At 45.4% G+C, this 18823-nt stretch overlaps 1 protein-coding gene across 4 annotated transcripts in view; it reads left to right on the plus strand.

Annotated features, from left to right (window-relative positions):
* TBX5 (T-box transcription factor 5) overlaps nucleotides 1–18823 on the plus strand; it is a 409300-nt gene that overhangs the window by 69751 nt on the left and 320726 nt on the right. For all 4 annotated transcript variants that reach the window (XM_069619223.1, XM_069619221.1, XM_069619222.1 and 1 more), the window contains one exon: nucleotides 16365–16484. In XM_069619223.1, the coding sequence (XP_069475324.1) occupies nucleotides 16365–16484 (120 nt within the window). The remainder of the gene's footprint in view (nucleotides 1–16364; nucleotides 16485–18823) is intronic.

The raw sequence follows: 18823 nt of genomic DNA on the forward strand, positions 1-18823 counted from the left end.
TGTGGCACTTGCAACTGGTAAAATCAAAAAACAGAAATATAGAGATCTTTCATCAAATCAATATATATATATCAACACCTTCAGACAGACTATGTTCGGTATGTATTCAAAACCTGATTTTATTTTCAGCCCATCAGTTATTAATTCATTCCATGACAGGCTGCTACCAGTAGTCTTAACAATCTTTTTTCCTACTGCTGAACAGGTTGTTGGGCTTTCCCATAGGTTTCTTAAATCAGGATCGGTTAAGCAATTTTTTACATGATTAATCCACTTGGACTTTCTACCTCCATCCAGGCTCAAAAAATGACTCAAGGCTTCACGATATGGTTCTAACCCTTCCTGGCTCCAGAGTCTTAGCCAATATCTAACAGAGTTGTATTTCGCCAGCGTGCCCACAGGAAGAGTATTAAGTTCGAGATAGATTAGAGATGAAAGGGCACATTGTGGTAGCAATAGCAAATTCTTTAGAAATGTACGTTAACATTAATGTAGTTTTGCAAGATCGGTGTAGCCCCACACTTCTGAACCGTAAAAAGCAGCCCAAGCTGACTGTTTTTAAAATAAATCCAGTACCAGTGAAATAGCTCCACTGCCATGTCTTATATAAAAAACGAATTGATAGCCCCATTATTTTTTTCCATATTGATAAAATATTTTTATACCTGCAATGCCCAACTCCCAGACTCATGAAACCTAATTCCAAAATAGTCAAAATGTTTAACATATTCAAGTGGTACATTGTTTACTCTGAAGAACACTGATCCATGTTTGGACAGACGGGGCTTAAAATCATGATTTTAGATTTTTCAATGTTCACCTTATGGTATAATTCTCTGCATTTGAGTGTAACAATTAAGAGAGCCTTTTTAAGACATGAACGAGATGTTAACAAAATCACTGCATTATCAAGCATAAAAAAATGCCTATTTTTGGACTGTCCTGGCACTCCATCAATCAATCTCTTGGACAGAGATATTAAAAAGAAGGGATGCCAGGATGCAGCCCTGTCTGACATTCCTACATACATCGAATGCTCTTGTTTGCTTGCCCCCTAAGCTGAAGAGGACCTTGGCTTGATTTTGAGATTATAATGAAAATATAATCGAGATTAACTCTGAGAATGCATTACGAGCTGAGAGACTTCTCCATAGGGTGACTCTTGAGACTGCGTCAAAGGCTGTTTTTAGGTCTAGGAAAGCAACATACAGCTTCATTTTAAATAAGGCTGTATATTTCTGAATCAAAAGTAAGAGTAAGAAACATTGATCCTCCGTCCCTCTGCGTGTGTGCTTATTATAGGATTACTGACAGTGCAACCATGAAAATGGCCAAGAACAGCCTTAGCAACAATTTGTCAAGCCCCATCTAAGGGTGAGATAGGGCAATATTTACACAGCAGCTCCCTTCCCCCTTTTTTATATAATAGGATTATTTCTACTTGGCACCATGTGGACGGAATTGAGCCTGATACAAGAAATGCGTTGAACACTTTGCAAAGAATTAGGGCCCACACAACCTCCTCATCCTTGTATAAATCAATGGGAACTAAATCGGGACCCACAGCGTTACCACTTTTTATTGATCTTAAGGCTGCACCTAAAGTCATACTCAAGACATACTCAAACAAAGATGCATCCTTGTGTCACAGTTATCTGACACCATGTTATTCCAATCCAATTCCTCTTCCCCGTGGGACTAAAGTTCATAGATATGGGATATCTATTCATCTGCCGAGATGCAACATTGCAGTGCTTGGTCCCTCTTTAAATCTTTATGTGCCACCATTTTCCCAAAAAGATTATTGTCCCCTTGTTCGAGGGCGTTGTGCAGAGCAAGCAATTATTTGCTAGCAAACTCCCTCTTTTTGAGCATGATTAACTTCTTGTAGTCCGCTCTCAGGATGCGCAAATTGACCTTATCCACCCCGATACTGGATTTAACACAAGATGCAATCTTTTCTTTGGCAACAGAACACTCTCTCTCGTACCAGCCAGATTTTACCACGGTCCATCTTCTGACCGCTGACAGGGGTGCAGTGACATATGGGATAAGGTTGGACTTAATGATTTCAAAATCAGAAAGCACTTGGAAATCTGGGCCATCATCTCTACAAATAGCGGATAGATTACCCATGCCCATGTGACCTGTTTTGTACATTAGTACAACATACCCCAAAATCTAAAGAAAAGCCCAATTTAGCAGCAGAATCCCACATGCTAACATGGCGGGAGATTGGAACATTTTCCACAAACCAAACACAATGGCTATCTTTTGATTAGTCAATCTGTTGGCCCGATACTAAAATCGGCCCAAGTCCGTGGGTAAAATTGGCATGAGGACCCCAAGACAACCATGAGGGTCCATAAAAAGGGTCAGTGATCCAAGATATCTGTAAGAGGATTTTGCCCACTTTCAGTCAATTTAAAAATACACAGGATCCATTTTCACCAGTATAGCAAATGATTGATAAAGAGAGCAGAAGCAAGGGTCTTTCGAAAATTTTGTGCAAATCTGTCTAGTAGTTCTTTCTGTAGAAGTGAGTAAAAAGTGGCCTTTGACTTCAAGATGGCCGCCGTGGAGGGAGGACGCGTTTGAGCTGAGCTCCGTCTCCCCTCCCACGCCACAGTAACAGCTAGACAAGGCGGAACTCTCGAATGCACTAAACCGGGAGACGAGCCCATGCACCAGTCGCCGGTGCTCCCAATTTGGACAGAGGAAGAGCGGCATCCCCAACGCAGGGACAGAAAGCGGACACAGCGCTGCGCGGGAGATCTTCCCGCCAATTCCATAAAACACCAGAGGGGCCAAGAAACGACCCAGAGAAGAGAATAGTCCCTCCCCACTCGTGCCGGGCGATCAGTAACTCTCGTGGGGAGGCGGATCCAGTGCAGTGGAATTCAGAGGAAAGGGACGCTCCTCCGACGTGCCCCGCACCAGGGAAACTCCTCAGGCGTTCCCGCGGCGTGAAGGCTGAACGCGCCGCGGCCGAGCATATTCGAACGCGGGCACTTGGACAGAAATGGACCCGGAAATGAAGTTGAGCCCCGCCCGATCCTGAGAGGAGTGAGCGGAGAGGCGAGAGGGGCCCCCTGGACCGTGGAGTGGACACAGGGTACTCGGGAGCACATAAGGCTCGTGCCCGGTGGCAGGCCTGTGCGCCCCCTCAGTGACAGTTGTCTAAGCGTGGCACACGAGGGGAAGGGGCAAGGGACACGCAGGTACAACAGGAAATACCGGTGACCGGGCTCGCGATTTCGATAGAACCCGAGATCTCGATAGACCCGGACCGCCCTTACCCCGATCAACATCCCTTCACCGCATTAGGAGTCAGGGCATTGGAATCACCCGGTTCGAGCGGCAGGCAGGGAGACACAGCCTGCACACTGAGAAGGGCCGGGGGATCACCTCAACAGCGTTGGAAGACACAGCCACTATCAGAAGGGGCCCCCATCCAGAGGTGGGGCAGGGGCAAGAGAGGGTCCCACACAATCTCGCAGGCTCCGCGTGTCTCGGGGCAAACCGCAGAGGACCCGGAGAGAGAGGTACACCCAGCGCTTAGGACGAAAAGCATTCGAAAAGGGTCCGTAGAGGCCCGAGACAAAGCACTAATCGGCAAGCATCAAACAGGGCGCGCACTGCTTAAAGCCAGATGTCAAGGTCTAGAGGGAAGCAAAGTCAGACAAACCCTCCGACCCAACTTCAGAAGCAAGACCAGAGCTTGGTTCACCTCTGGGGCGGAGATAAAGGGACCCCAGACAAAACAAAAGCACACAAAGATCTAAAAGGAGGCACGGGAAAAGATACTCCCCACGAAGAGATGGCCCCAAAGCAAGACCTAAAAACGTGGTTCGGGGAGTTTCAGTCGCAATTCATGGAATCAATGAACTCGCATCTGGATGCTATGAAGAAGGAATTTAAATCAGTGCTGCTGGAACTAAAAACAGAAGTGGCAGGATTAGGAGAAAGAGCAGATACTCTGGAGAAAACTGTACAGAATATGGAGGAAGAGACGCAACAAGTAGCAGAAACACAGGAACATCTGGTCCGCCTAACGCACAACCTGGAGATTCAGTACGAAGACTTGGAAAATAGATCACAGAGGTCAAATATCAGGATTAAAAATATGCCAGAAACGGTGGAGGATAAAGACCTCAAAATGGCAGTGCAACAAGTATTCAAAGACATCCTCGATCTGGTGGAGGAAGAAGTGCCGATTGATCGCATACACAGGGTGGGCCCGAGGAGACCGATGGTCCAAGGCGACCGCCCGAGAGACATGCTGGTGGCCCTCACAAGATACACACAAAAGGAACAGATCCTAAGAAAGGCCAGAGCTATGGGCCATATCCGAACGAATGGGGAGGAAGCACAATTGTACCAGGATATAGCATTGACTACGCTCCAGAAAAGAAGAGACATGGCCAAAATAAAAAAAGAACTCACCTCGCGCCAAATTAGATACAAGTGGACATTCCAATTTGGTCTACTATTCACTTGGGAGGGATCGCAAAGACAAATAACCACCAGAGAAGAAGGTCTGACACTGTTAAACTTACAGAATCAAGATGAAGACTCCCCGCAAGCAAGCGGCACAGCCCCCTTCACGAGAAAGGGTCAGGGAGAATGGAAAACGATAAATAGGAAGGGGAGGCGTCCAAGCAAAAAGAAACAAAGACCAGCGGCCTGCAGGGAAAGCAGGAGTCAGCTAGACGAAGCAGTACACAAGGAGACTAGACAGCGCCAACAGAACCTCGAGAGTCCAAGTAACAGGTGCCGGGAAGGGGGGGGTAAAGACCCGGATGTCACTAAAGTCATGTGGAAGGGTTTAGGAGCCCCTTCGAAGTTATCCCTGAGAGTGTTCGAGGGCGTGAAGCACACAGCGGCACGCCTGAGCGATATTAGAGAATCATGCCATCCTCAGGCCAGTTTGGGGAGGGAGGAGGGATATGCGCCAGTTGGGGAATGCGCAACACTTGGGGAGGGGAAGGGGAGGTGGGGTTGGGGGACGACCGAGCATAACTCTGAAACTACTAAAGGGAGGAAGGAACCTAAGCGAAGCCATCTAGTCTATAAGAAGCGATGGGGATAAAGATCTTGACACAAAATGTTAGGGGCCTAAACTACCCCGTCAAGCGTAAAAAAGTTGAACACTCCATCAGGCAGGGGGCATTCAATATCGTAATGCTGCAGGAGACTCATATTAGAGATAAAGACAAGCAGAAGCTATGCTTAAAGGGATTCAACCAAATCCATCAGGCAAATGCGCAAGATAAAAAAGCAGGAGTGCTTTTAGCGATCAAAGACTCCTTACATGTGCAGATAGAGTCCACCTGGAGAGACAAACAGGAGAGATCCCTAATTGTGACACTAACAATAGAGGGTAGGCCCCTAACACTGGCCACTGTATACGCTCCCAACTCAGGGCAGGACGGCTTCCTGAGAGATATCCTGGACAAATACAACAGCATGCCACAGGAGACATTATATTGTGGGTGGGGGGGACTTCAATTTGGCGTGGGATCCATCCTTAGATAGATCTGGACCCAGACAACAAGACCAAGGCGTCCCGTCCAAAAATCTAAAGCAGAAATTCACACACATAGGGCTAGCAGATGCCTGGCGCAATGGCAATCCTCAACAGAAAAGCTACACATACTACTCACACGTACATAACACGGCCTCGAGAATAGATTATATATGGGTCTCAGTGGGGCTCCGGGTAAAATAAAACAGATAGAGATTGAACCAATCACTCTTTCGGACCATGCCCCCCTTTTGGTAGATATAAATTGGACAAACCACTACCACCGTCTATGGAACTGGTGCCTCCCGGAGGATATTCTTAGGGATCCGGTAATGAGCCAGATGTTATAAGAACACATTTTAGAATTCTTAGCTAACAACGACCTCCCCGGTACTAACAGGGACACACTATGGGATGCCCTAAAGGTGGTTACAAGAGGACAAATAATAGCACTCAAAGCACAGAAAGAGAAAACGCAACGCCAATGGGAAAAGGAATTAGAGGGGAAAATAGAGGCGATATAAGCGGAATTGATTCAGACGCCTACCAGAAAATGTATGCGAACGTTAAGACATGTCCAGGGGCAGTTGGAAACACTGAGAACGAAAAAAGCAGAAAAGGCACTATTATATACAAAACATTGGTATTATGTGAAGGCGAACAAAGCCGACAAACTGCTAGATAAACAGCTGAAAGGTAGACAGCAGACACAGACAATAAGAGCCCTAAAAGACGAATCAGGCCAACTTAAAACTCAGACCGCAGAGATAGGTCAGATACTTGGAAGATTTTACCAAAAATTGTACTCCACAGACCACCCGAAAAAGGAACTCCAAGAAGCCTTTCTAGCCGGGGTCCAGCTCCCAATACTGACAGAACAAGATAAACAAGCCTTAGAAATGGACATCACCGTAGAAGAAGTATATGCAGCAATTCAGTCCCTTCCGAAAAATAAAGGCGCGGGACTGGACGGGTATACCGCCATATTTTATAAAACATATAAAGACATCCTCGCCCCGATACTTACATCCCTGTATAACACATTTGGTGAAAAGGGAACAGTAACCCAAACAATGAATGAGGCAAAAGTGTTAGTGTTTCACAACAGGCGGAAAGATGGACAACTCCCCACTGCTTAACGCCCTATAGCCTTAATTAATCTGGACGCAAAACTGTACACTAAAATATTAGCAACAAGACCGGCCCCAATTCCTCCAAGGATAATCCACCAAGCCCAATCAGGTTTTATTCCAAATCGCCAGATTCACGACAACATTCGAAGGGTCATACACTTGGTCGAAAAGATGGGCATTAAACAAACCCCAGATGCATTAGTAGCCTTCGACGCAAAGAAAGCGTTTGATAGAGTAGAATGGTCGTACCTATTCCAGGTACTACAGTAAATGGGAATGGGCAAGGGCTACATAGATATGGTTAAGGCCAATTACAACTCCCTGTGCATAAGGATAGCGGTAAATGGTGGGTTATCGGATAAGGTTTACCTAGAAAGAGGGACGAAGCAAGGGTGCCCGTTCTCCCCCCTTCTATACGCTATATACTTGGAACCACTCTTGGCAAAAATCAGGGAACTAACAGAGGTCACAGATATAGAGATGGCGGGGCAGGATCACAAAGCAGTGGCATATGCTGATGACATGCTAGTGGCTTTAGGAGACCCAGAGAAATCCCCCCCATACTTAATGGAAATCATAGAAAGATTTGGAGAGATATCAGGGTTAAAAATAAATAGGCAGAAATCGGAGATGCTGGTCCTGGCAGGGAATAGAGAAAAAATCAGAGCAAAGACAACAGATTACCAATTAAAAATAGCGACCACTGGCATCATATACTTGGGAATCACTCTCACCGAGCAAATAGATGAACTTTACGCCCACAACTACCCGCAAATTCTAGAGAGGGTCAGAAATGATCTGCTAAAATGGAATCCGTTAGTGATCTCATGGTGGGGTAGAATTAATGCAGTGAAAATGACAATACTCCCCAAACTAATGTACTTGTTTCAGGCCCTCCCGATAAGCCCCCTAAGGCTTTCTTCAAGGCACTTAGGAAAGCGGTCTCAAAATACATCTGGCAGAACAAAGCCCCTAGAATCTCAAATGCGGTCCTGACAGCACATAGAAGGGAGGGAGGATGCGCTAAGCCACACTTCAAGAAATACTACGAAGCGGCCCAGCTTTGGGTACTGAGGGAATGGATCCCGGAACAGGGGGAGAACATTTGGGAGACACAGGATAGAGCGGTGGCAACAACATCTACCAAACATCTGTTATGGATCAATAAATGATTCTGACATGATAACACAAACATTAGCAAGATATTGAAGACAACTCTGGGGGTGTGGGACTCCGCTATGAAAAATGAAACCCTGACTAAAGATCCCGCCCCGTTCATGCCTCTGTTTGGTAATCCAGAATTCCCCCAGGGAACGGAAAAAGGAACTTTCCGCAAATGGGAAGAAGCGGGGTGCAAGATGGTGGGAGATATGCAACAAGGCCAACATATAAGGTCATCCGAGAACTGCAAAGCACTATTGTACTTAACAACAAAAGACCGATATAAATACGAGCAGCTACACCACTGGTTGAGCACCCCACGCATGAAAGAAGCTATGTTTAGGGAGTTGACCCCCTTTGAGACTTATATAATGACACACACTGGTGCCAGCAAATTTGTCTCCAACACATACAAATTTATAAATGCCCAAAAGGAACCAACCACATGGCAATAGATGAGGAAGTGGGAGAAAAACCTGGGCTACGCACTCCCCAAGGAACGGTGGGAATACATATGGTGCCTGATGTCAAAATTGACAAGAGCCATTCAAACAAGAGAAATGTGGGTGAAGATCATGGTGCAATGGCACTATACCCCGGAGAGACTGAACTCGATGTTTGCTAACTCCCCAAATAAATGCTGGAGGGAATGTGGAGGAAAGGGGGACTGGCGACATATTTGGTGGGCATGCCCAAAGATTAGGCCATACTGGGGAGAGGTCAAAACTCAAATGCATGGAATGTTCCCGGGGACAGAACACCTGGGAGAGGAAATATGGCTAGGGGGCTTTTGGGATCCCAGGGATAAAACGCTAAGCATCTCTCAGAAGAGAAACTTTATGGGCCTCTTGATAGGAGCTTGGTTGGAAATTGCACACAACTGGAAACAGAAATCCCCCCCACAGGTAGTAGATTGGACGCAAAGGGTCTGGACACATCTGACGATGGAACTATTAACCTACAACATCCAAGGGGATCATGGGAAATTCAGAAACAATTGGGGAGTAGTACTGGACTTTCTACAAATGGATTATAAAGAACAATGGTGTCCGCATACAATAAGGATATTAGACTTATTATGTGAAAGTGGAAAAAACTCCCTAGAGAAGACATGCATGCACGGATAGAGACTTGCTCTGTCTGGGGGGGAGGGGAGTTATTAACATGTTCTAGTTGAAGTTTTTTTTTTAATGTAATGATCTTGATTCATCGCACTGAAACTTAATAAAAATATGTTTAAAAAAGAAAAAAAGTGGGCTTTGAAAATGTGCAATGGGAATGTGAGTTTTGGGCCCCCGTCAGCATTTATTCCCAATTAGTACACTTCATTCCATAATATGCTCTTTTAATTATATTCTCATAGCCTTATTTCTTTTCCATGTGCCCTCTATCAGAAACTAGGAAATCTCCTTGGAACTTTACAACATCTAAACTGTTCCCTAGTCAACAAACCAGGACAACCCATGGTTTTGGGGGTCACTGTGAACGTGTGGAGATGTACTTTGACAACCTGGCCAAGTAGCAAATACAGGTAACATTAAGGTCAAGTTGAGGGATAATGTGTCGTGGTAAAGTACTGACCCGCCGTCTCTGCATAGTAGGTCAGTAAGAGGAGGCAATCTGATAAATGGAGATGCCGATAGATGGGGCAGTTCTGAGTACCAAATTTACCATGGGCAGGCTGGGCCAACCAGGATCAAAATGCAACAGCTCTGAGTGTATTGAGAACTTGAGGTAGCAGAGGGATCAGGTGGAATGCGTACAGGAACAATTCCTCCCATTGGAATGTGAATGTGTCCCCCAAGCTCCACTCTTGGTGAAACCGACTCGCAAACATGTCTCATTTCCTGTTGTTGCTGTAGCAAACAGGTCGCTCTCTGGACCTCCCCACTAGGGGAGGAGACGGAGAATCTGGCTCGGGCGAAGTTCCCATTTGTAGCATGACCTGAGTTCCATGCTGAGGGAATCCGCAATCGTATTGTGGAATCCCAGCAGATGGAAGAGAATCAGAAATATGTTGTGCTTGCGCCTCTGCAGATAAAACTGGAGAGTGGGTCCCCACTTGCTTGCAGATATAGAACATGGTGGAGGTGTTGTGCATGAAGATGAAAACCTCCTTGTCCTGCAGCTGTGGTCTGCATCTGTGGTCTGTGCATCTGAAAGATTTCCTGCACTGAAATCTAAGACATTGATGTGTAGGGTTTTGCTTCGGGCAACCACAGCCCTCTAGCGTGGAATTCTCCTGTGTGGGTTGGGCTCCCCAAGCCTCCAGGGAGGCATCCATGGTCACTGTCACTTGATCTGCTGGAAGGTGAAAGGGGAGCTCCTTGAGTGAGGTTGAGACTGAACCCTTATGGTCCTCTTAATTGAGGTAACACATCGTACGATGGGTGGGATGCAAAATAACTCTTACACCAAATAATAAGACTGACTCAGGAAGTTGGCAAAATGTCCCGTCAGCATTTTTTATATTCAATTGTCTAAAACCGGGAGTTACAACGGACATCAACGGATGTCCCACAGCTAGATCAACATATTTCATAAAAAAGCATTCTTATATAGCAAAACTTCATCACTCGCGTTGCCATACTATGTGGCAAACAAGAAAAACCTAGGTGCGATTGTGGCTGGCATAAGGGGAACATCTAAGTATACTTTCTATGCTGGGTAGGATTGTAATTGGGTCTCTGCAGTCAGGTGGACAACTTATGCCCACCCCTAGTGCAAGTCATCTTTGACAGTTATTAGATACACAGTACATCATTGGCTCCCAAACTATAAGGCCCTTCGTTACACGGCCTTCTACAATTGGATGCCATGCTCATACCCATCTAGAACATTCGACTCACTGCCAGCACGTAAGCTGGCACCCCAGGTGTCAGTGGGTGGACTTGACCATCACTTCCCACCCAATTAGCCCCATATCTCTCATCGTTCATGCCTTCTGCTATTCAAATTGTCTTTGAACTCAGCCTTGTAGTTGCTTCTTGCTCCTGGGAATAAAAGGTAGTATGGGCACTTCTTATCGCAGTTCTGGTCTCTGTACCCAAGCTCCTATTTCCATCCTTGCTCAAATGATAATAGTCTGTGAATTGGTTCATTATATAGCATTTAATTGTCGTGAATTAATAAACCTGGCGCTCATGAGGGTCTCTCTTTGCAACTTGACAAGGGATGCGTCGGCTTCTCACATTCACTGTTCTTCAAAGACTGATAACCAGTTTTGGCTGCTTCAGCCTTTGACACCAGGCCAGACAGCCTTCATTGTCTTGCTTCGAGCTCCAGCTAATTTCTTGCTGCGACACACGCATAGCTATCCATCCTTCTTTCTCCATGGGTTTAAGCTTACTAAAGTTGTGACATTGAATGTCCAGAATATGTATTAAGTGGCGCCACCGCCTGAAGTCTATTTCACTACGTATAGCCAGCCTTATGATTACTTAATCTACTTGCATTACAGCATCTGTACAGTTATAAAACAGCTTGCATTTTCTGCAGTGCTCTTCACACGTTCAATCTTCAATCTGCATATTAAAGTTCACTCGATTCTTTACATTGTCATCAGATTTTATTAGGTCCATGCATCTTCTTCTTCGATCATTCTTCTCAGTGCGTCATGCTCACTTCTTGTGATGTCACAAGCCTCTTTTTTTCTTATTTTCATATTCCTTCGGGGACTTCCTCCAGGAGATTGTCAGTTCCACAAACTTTTTTCACAATTGGCCGGAGGCTCCAGCGCTTTGCAGTCGCGCTCTACCACCTTGCGTTAGATGTGATCCTGAGGACGCACCTCATTTAATTTCATGGATTTATTGTATCCCACATGCCATTATCCGATACTTCATTTGGATCCGGTTTATTCGTAGTAGATTGGATTGGTTTGCACTGGATAAGCACTTTACGCAAGTCAAGGATCTATTGAAATAGTGCAGGCGGTCTGCCACCACTTACCCTGGTAGTAACACATCACGAGCCCGCAGGAAGCTCCTACCATTACTTATCTCGTCCTGATGAAGGCCCATACAAGAACAGCTTCAAATTCAGCTCCTTAAGGCCGAAACACAGCCGTGTTGACTATATGACTTTGAGTCTCAGTGTCCACTGAACACGGGTTTAATTTGTGTTGCATTTAAGCACTATGTACTGTTTGTTTTGAAATATGTTACCCATGCGATCCTCCCAGGTTCCCAGGGTATGTACTTTTCATTTAATCAAAGGATCCAAGACAATGACTTTGGATTTGCACCAATTGTATCTTTTGTTGATTTTGTGTGTACAAGCGTTGAGCATCCTGCTGTGATGTACAGTAAAACTGTTGAATAACCAGCAAACACTGTGGAAATAGTTTTATCTAAGACAGGAGTACGTGCTTTAGGTTTATTTGACTCTGTTCATTTTGTCTTACTGAATGTTAACCTACCTGGTGAGAACAGGGTCGTAACCAGGAGCCCGACACAATTTAACAGTTCCCCAGTGGTACATCAGATCGGGTTTTCTTAATGATTACTTTGTCTCGAAAACTCTCTGTGGCAGAGTCACAGTTACTGATATTGAACTTGGCACAACTTCTGGTTCCCAACATACAGGTAGCAGAGGGGCGGTACTTCCTGCAGAGGTATTTAGCTCCTCCTCCACAAGACGATGACTCCACCATTGAAGAGTGTTGCGGAAGGATGATTGGAGGAGAAGCCTGTCTTCCCAGGACAGTTATTTGTCGCCACTGGACGTTCAGGAACTTTTGAAGCAGTATTATTTGGAGTCTGCAGTGAGAGATCAGTGGGATGCAAGAGGACATCATTCCTAGGAGGGACACGAGGGAGCAGATTGATGTGATTGGCTGACCCAATAGCTGTTGGACCTTGTTTAGTAAAGTCTTCAACCTTTCCTCCGAAGGCATGGTGACACAGTCGACACTATCAAGATATGAGCTCAAGAATAGTGAATTCTGAGCAGAAAGTAGGGATGACTTTGCAAAGTTCACAGAAAACCCACGTCAGACAATGCATGGTATCTTCACTGTGTTGCGTCTCTAGTGGTAACAATGGAGCACGCACCAACCAGTCATCCAGGTCTGGGTAAACGTGGATGCCTGAACGATGGAGGTGCGCTGCCACTGGTGACAGGCACTTTGTGAATACTCTCGGGGCTAACTTCAACTCGAAGGGCAGGGCTTTGAATTGGTAGTGCCCTGGACCTGAAATCAGAGGAAACTTCTGTGCCACCTATGAACAGAGCTGTGAAAGTAAGCATCCGTTAGGTCTAGAGAGGTGAGGAAATCCCCTTCTTTCAGTTGGTCCAGGGTGTATTGCAGCGTTACCATGCATAACTTCTGAGACTTGAGGAATTTGTTTAACTTCCTGAGGTCTAGAAAAGTTCTTCATCCTACTGAGTTTTTCCTTACCAGAAAGTATCTGGAGTAGACTCCGGAGCCCTGGAGGTGCGGTGGTATGACTTTGATTGCCCCCTTATATAGGAGGGATCATATCTCTTGTAGAAGCAAGACATGGTGTTTTTCCACCTTTGGGATGGAGGGATGGAGGGACATATGACCGTGTTGAATAATGGACAGCACCCATTTGTCAGTGATGTTCTTCCAGTGTGCAACAAAGTTGGCAAGCCGCCACCCTATTGGGGTGTTGAAGTAGGAGCTGTGGTGGTGCCCTTGTCATGCTTGCTTCGGGATCAACTTCTAAAAGAGGCTCTGTATCATCGCTGGTTTCCTCTACGGGGCCGAGACTGTCCCTTATGACTCTCTTAGGGGGTGCTGGTGCCGGATGTTTGTGGATGGTAAGAGGACCTGTAGTCTCTCAAAGTCCTTGAAAACCTTGCTTTACCCAAGCAAAATTACTGGTGGTGTTGTTGTAGAGCGCCAAGTGAACGAGCCATTTCAGTGTTGGCTTTGATAGCTTGTAGAGTCTTGTCAAGGCCGAAAATGTGTGGCTTTCAACCACCCTTGGTGGCGTGTGCTTTGTCCATGGCTACTGAGATGGCGTGATCCGACACCGCTTCCCCCTCATGTAGCAGTGTAAGCGCTTCTACTTGTCAGCAGGCAGAAAATCAAGTATTGGTCCTAGTTTGAACTAACATTTATAGTTATAGCGGGACAGAATTGCCAGCGAGTTAGTCGCCTTGATAGTTGTCGCGGCTGTAGTGATGACTCTCTTGCCAAAGGCATTTGGCTGTCTGCCCTCCTTGACAGGAGGCAGCATACAGGGAGAGGAAGAATTGGCGGAATGACTACAGGCAGCTGCAGAAATAACTGAGTCCGGGCAAGGTTGTGTGCACAGGCACTTGGGTGTGGACTCTGGGACTTTATATTTCTTTTCAAAGCAATCCTTTTTGGTGGGGTGCTGAAAATGGGTTCCTCATCGCTAAGAGGTCGTCCTTCCAAATATCCTCCATTACTGGAAAGGCCACCATTGATTTTCTGGCAGATTCCTACTGTTGGTAAAGGAATCCCTCCTTGTTCTGTTCTTCAGGTAGAAGATAAAAAGCGTTGCCACTCGTGACATTAGGGCATGGAAGGAGCCAATCTCATCCAGAGGCAAGTCTCTTGCCAATAGGTCTGCTGTCTCACCGTCACCTGGCACCAGATGTTCAAACGCATCTGTAGAATGTGTGCCAGGAGAACCATCTATCTGATAATCATCAGCGTCTGTGTCCGTATCTGTGAGGGTGACTGGTGATAAAAGTGGGGCCTCTGGAAGAGGCCTGAAAAGTGAAGGAGGAGCCAGGCCTTCCCCTACAGGGAACCCACAAGGTTGTGCAGGAGAAGGCAACTGTGGAGCAGGAAGCCATTGCTGGAGCTCTAAAACAAGTGTTTGCAATGTGGATTATGTATCCATTGACACATTTTTGGAGCCGGAAGGGGTGCCTGTCGGGGTAGGTGTCACTGAAGAATGATGAACAAGTTCCTGTGGTAGAGGAAGACTTTGCTTTAGTGGAGCTGGGGGAGGCATGCTGGCAACAGGAGTCACCTTTTGCACTTCCTCTTCTGCTTCAGAGGACACAACTTACAAATCCACACTCTGTTGAATTATCTGCTCAGGAGGGGCCATGGACGGACATGGGACCATAGGCTGTGTATAAGGAGCCAAAGTAAACAGAGGCTGGGCATGAGTATGCCTTGGAAGATAAGATCATGAGGATGCATTGTCCATAGCAACTCTCTGTGGGACCGTGGAGACCAATGGACTTGTGAACAGGAGCCGTCGACAATGCAGACGTGCTTGGAGATGGCGCAGATGATAATGAAGTTACTATTGAAAACGTGGTCGTTGACGAAGTGGTTGGCAGGGCAGAAGTAGGGGTTTTCATCGTGGGCTTAGTTATCTTAGTCATCGACAAGGTTACTGACGGAGTCGCTGCCAAAGACAACGTCATCGTTGCCAAGGATTTACAGTGACTGAGTCGTTAACAGGGTCGTTGTCAATGATGCTGTCAATGCAGGAACTGTAGTCGTGAATGAGTGCCACCTTTCTGAAGAGTGGTTCGAGACTAAGCAGGGCCCATGTGGTCAATGAGGTGACCATAGTCGTAGATGGAGATGTCAACAAAACTGTCAACGAGAGAGAAGCCCAGGCGTGGGACTCATGTCCCTTCTTAGCCTTCTTCCCCCGGTAGATTCTTCTTGGGACCTCGACCTCTTGGAAGATGTAGTGCGCGCTAGGGGCCTGCTGTGCCTGGTGGAGGCATAACTACAGACCGAAGCCGAGTCAGAAGCCGGCACCTTCATCCAACCAGGCCACTAACCTGTGGTGGCGGTTCTTGTGGGTTTTGGATGAGAGCGACTGACAGATGGTACAGCTTGCCAAGTTGTGTTACGTGTAAAGACAATAAAGATACTGTTCTTGAAGATCTTTGATGTAAATGTTCTTCAGGTTACATGTCTAACAGGCTTTGAATAGGCTGTTCTTCCTAGTTGTATCATCTCCACGGACTCCTGTATGCCTCAGATGGAAGAATGGAACTCCAGAGGCAATGGAATGGGCCAAAACTTCACTGTTGTGCGCGAGAAGCAATCTAGCACCAAACTTGAATATTAGATGGAACAGATTGCAAAAATAGACAAAAAGTCATTGAAGTTGTAGAAGAGAGACTCACAACACTTAAGGTGTGGTAAAACAAATATGAAGATGGCCAGCAGGGGTGGAGCTAAGGGGACTTGTCTAATTGGCTGTGGGCAGTATGACCCAAAAGGAGTATAATAAAGCACTAAAGTGACAAGCAGATTTAAAATGTAAAGGTAAACTGCTTTAATGTGACAGAAGGTTCCCAGCCTGACAACAGGGAATATTCAAGAGCAAGTGAATCCATGAAAGAGCCAATGCTGGAGAAGCAGTGTGGTGAAAAAAAGTGCCACTGTAATTAGCAGTGCTGTGGCATTGCATCACAAATTCCAATGCAATACTGCTTGATTTATGACTTGAGCGAGTATGTTTTTTAAAATAAATTCTACGTTATTATACAATTTGGTATAATCTTTGTCTCTAATCCACTCATCTCTCCCTTGTATGTTCTCACCCACTCTCTTTTATTTCTAGGCGCATGTTTCCAAGTTACAAGGTGAAGGTCACTGGACTCAATCCCAAAACAAAGTACATCCTGCTGATGGATATTGTACCAGCTGATGATCACAGATACAAATTTGCAGACAACAAGTGGTATGTACTGGGTCACAAGCAGAGGGGAAAGTTGACTAGCAAAAGGTGCTTTGGACATCATCCCAGCCACGAATGTGGGAAATCAATATATGCCAACCCTTTGCCCTCTGTCGAAGGTTATCATCCCAAGATAATGGGAGTAAAATGTAATGAAGATTACAGTGGATTTCTAATTCTACATAATTGGCCATTGCCAAAAGTAGGTATACCCCTATATTTAAGACATGGGAGCTCATTGTATTGATCCAGGTAATTCGGTGGCAGCGACCCGCTACGTGTAGAAATACAGGTAGGTGGGCCTCTGCTGCCGAATTTCGGTCATTTGCAAGGCGGAGTGCAACAGTGCAGGGAAAGAGTCAGCATACAAGTGTGTACACTGCCTTTTGCCCTGCTCTTTGCACTTTGCTGTGCAAATTGAGCAAACACTGCCTGCCATGTAAACATGGCAGGCAGCATTTACAAGAAATCCCAATAGGGTCCACCTGCGTGTTGCTGGTGCATAAAGCCTGCAGTCCGCATAGGTATCCACAACATTTGTGCCGGCATTAAAATCCATTCTGGGGCAAACGCTGGTAGCATTCGTAAGGCAGAGAGGAAGGGAGCAGGGGAAACACAAGTTGTGTTCCACCACTCCTCTCTGCCATACTGCAACAATATATTTAGATACTACACTTATATATCATTTGTCTGTATCAGTCTAGCCCTGCCTATGACTCATATAGAGCCACATAGATCCCTTTCTAGCTTCAGTACTGAAATACGTATCCAGGGTAAAGAACCTGGGGTGCATATGACAAAGTGACCTGGGTTGCGAATGCCAGGTCACAGCCAAAGTACAGGCAGTTTTTTTTATAATCTACGGCTTCTCCAACAAGTCCTTCCTTGTGTGCCCCAGAGAGATCATGCAACAGTGGTAGGAGCCCTATTATTTCTGAAACTGGACTATTGTAATGGTCTACTACCTGGGGCTTCTATCAAACAAATCCATTGATTACAAAAAAGCACAGAATGCAGTGATTAGATACGTATTTGGGGCAAAGAAATCTACCCCAATATCTGGCCTATGAGGGTCCATTCACTGGTGGCAGTGGAGGATCGAATTAAGTTTAAAATTGGCTGCATAATGTTTAAATGCATGAACCCCCTAGGGCCTAGGTATCTGATGGATAAACTAAAGCAATATCAATTGACACAGCCCTTAAGGTCAGAGGACACGTATCTGGTGTCCGTCCCCCCAATGCGATGTGTTTCCAGAGGTGATTGTAGATTCTCAGTATTCAGACCTAAACTGTAGAATAGCCTCCCACTAGAGTTAAGGAAATCGGACTCACTGGTATCATTTTGAAAAAATAAATAAAAACGTATCTGTTTAAATAACTCCAAGAATACATTAAGGATTAGAGGTTTGCTGATGATACACTATTGGTGACAGTATCATCTCCCGTTTCACTTTTTCATCTGCGGTTGATACGATTCAGTTAGTTATGTGCGCGTTAAAAAACCTCAATCAATCAATCCCCCTCTGCCACCAATAAGCCAAGAACCAGGCCGGGGTACAGACAGAATATATTTATTTATTGAATAATATGTCCAATGAATAATGGCACCAAATGATTACACACGCCACCTTCTCTGTTGCACAAAACAAAACTTCAAAACAAAACTCACTTTTTGGGACTACACTTTTGGGTCATATGTACATGGCACACAGGCCAAATAAACAGTTGAACCCTGCTGTCCCACAAAGACCACTGAATGTCAGGTCAGAATTAAACATAACATGGAACATTACAAAATCCTGAACTTGGTAATCCTTTTATGAAGTTGGATTTAAATCACAGCAGCATTATTCATTTGTGTAAAATAGTTTCTCCCACGCAGTGCACTTTACTTATAATCTCCCTGCGCACATGTCAAAACTAACAACGTGAAAGCACATCCAACATTGAAAAAAATAACATTTATCACACATGGAACATTTTCCTTCTTCACACTGAAACAATACAACATCTCTCTTCTACCAGGGTCACTTTCTCACTCTTAGGAGAGAGTGCATATTTTTCAATTAGGAAAGACACTTTGTTTCATTTAGCAAAACACTTCTCTACCCAGCATCAAAAACCCAGACATTCAGTTATATTCAGCACCCCTCTGCTTAAAGGCCAGGTCTGAGGAATGGTGACAGTTAGGAACTTTGTTTTTAGTCAAGGGCACCTCTTACTTTTAGGGAATTCTGGGGTTGACAAGGAAAATAGTTACACCAGATTACATTAACAGACTCTAGTTTGTGTTCACACCAGGAGTGAGTTTGTTAATTTCCTTTGGATTTATGGGGGTAA

The sequence above is a fragment of the Ambystoma mexicanum genome, chromosome 10 (genome assembly GCF_040938575.1).
Source record: "Ambystoma mexicanum isolate Mex_15411 chromosome 10, UKY_AmexF1_1, whole genome shotgun sequence".
Lineage (NCBI taxonomy): Eukaryota > Metazoa > Chordata > Amphibia > Caudata > Ambystomatidae > Ambystoma > Ambystoma mexicanum.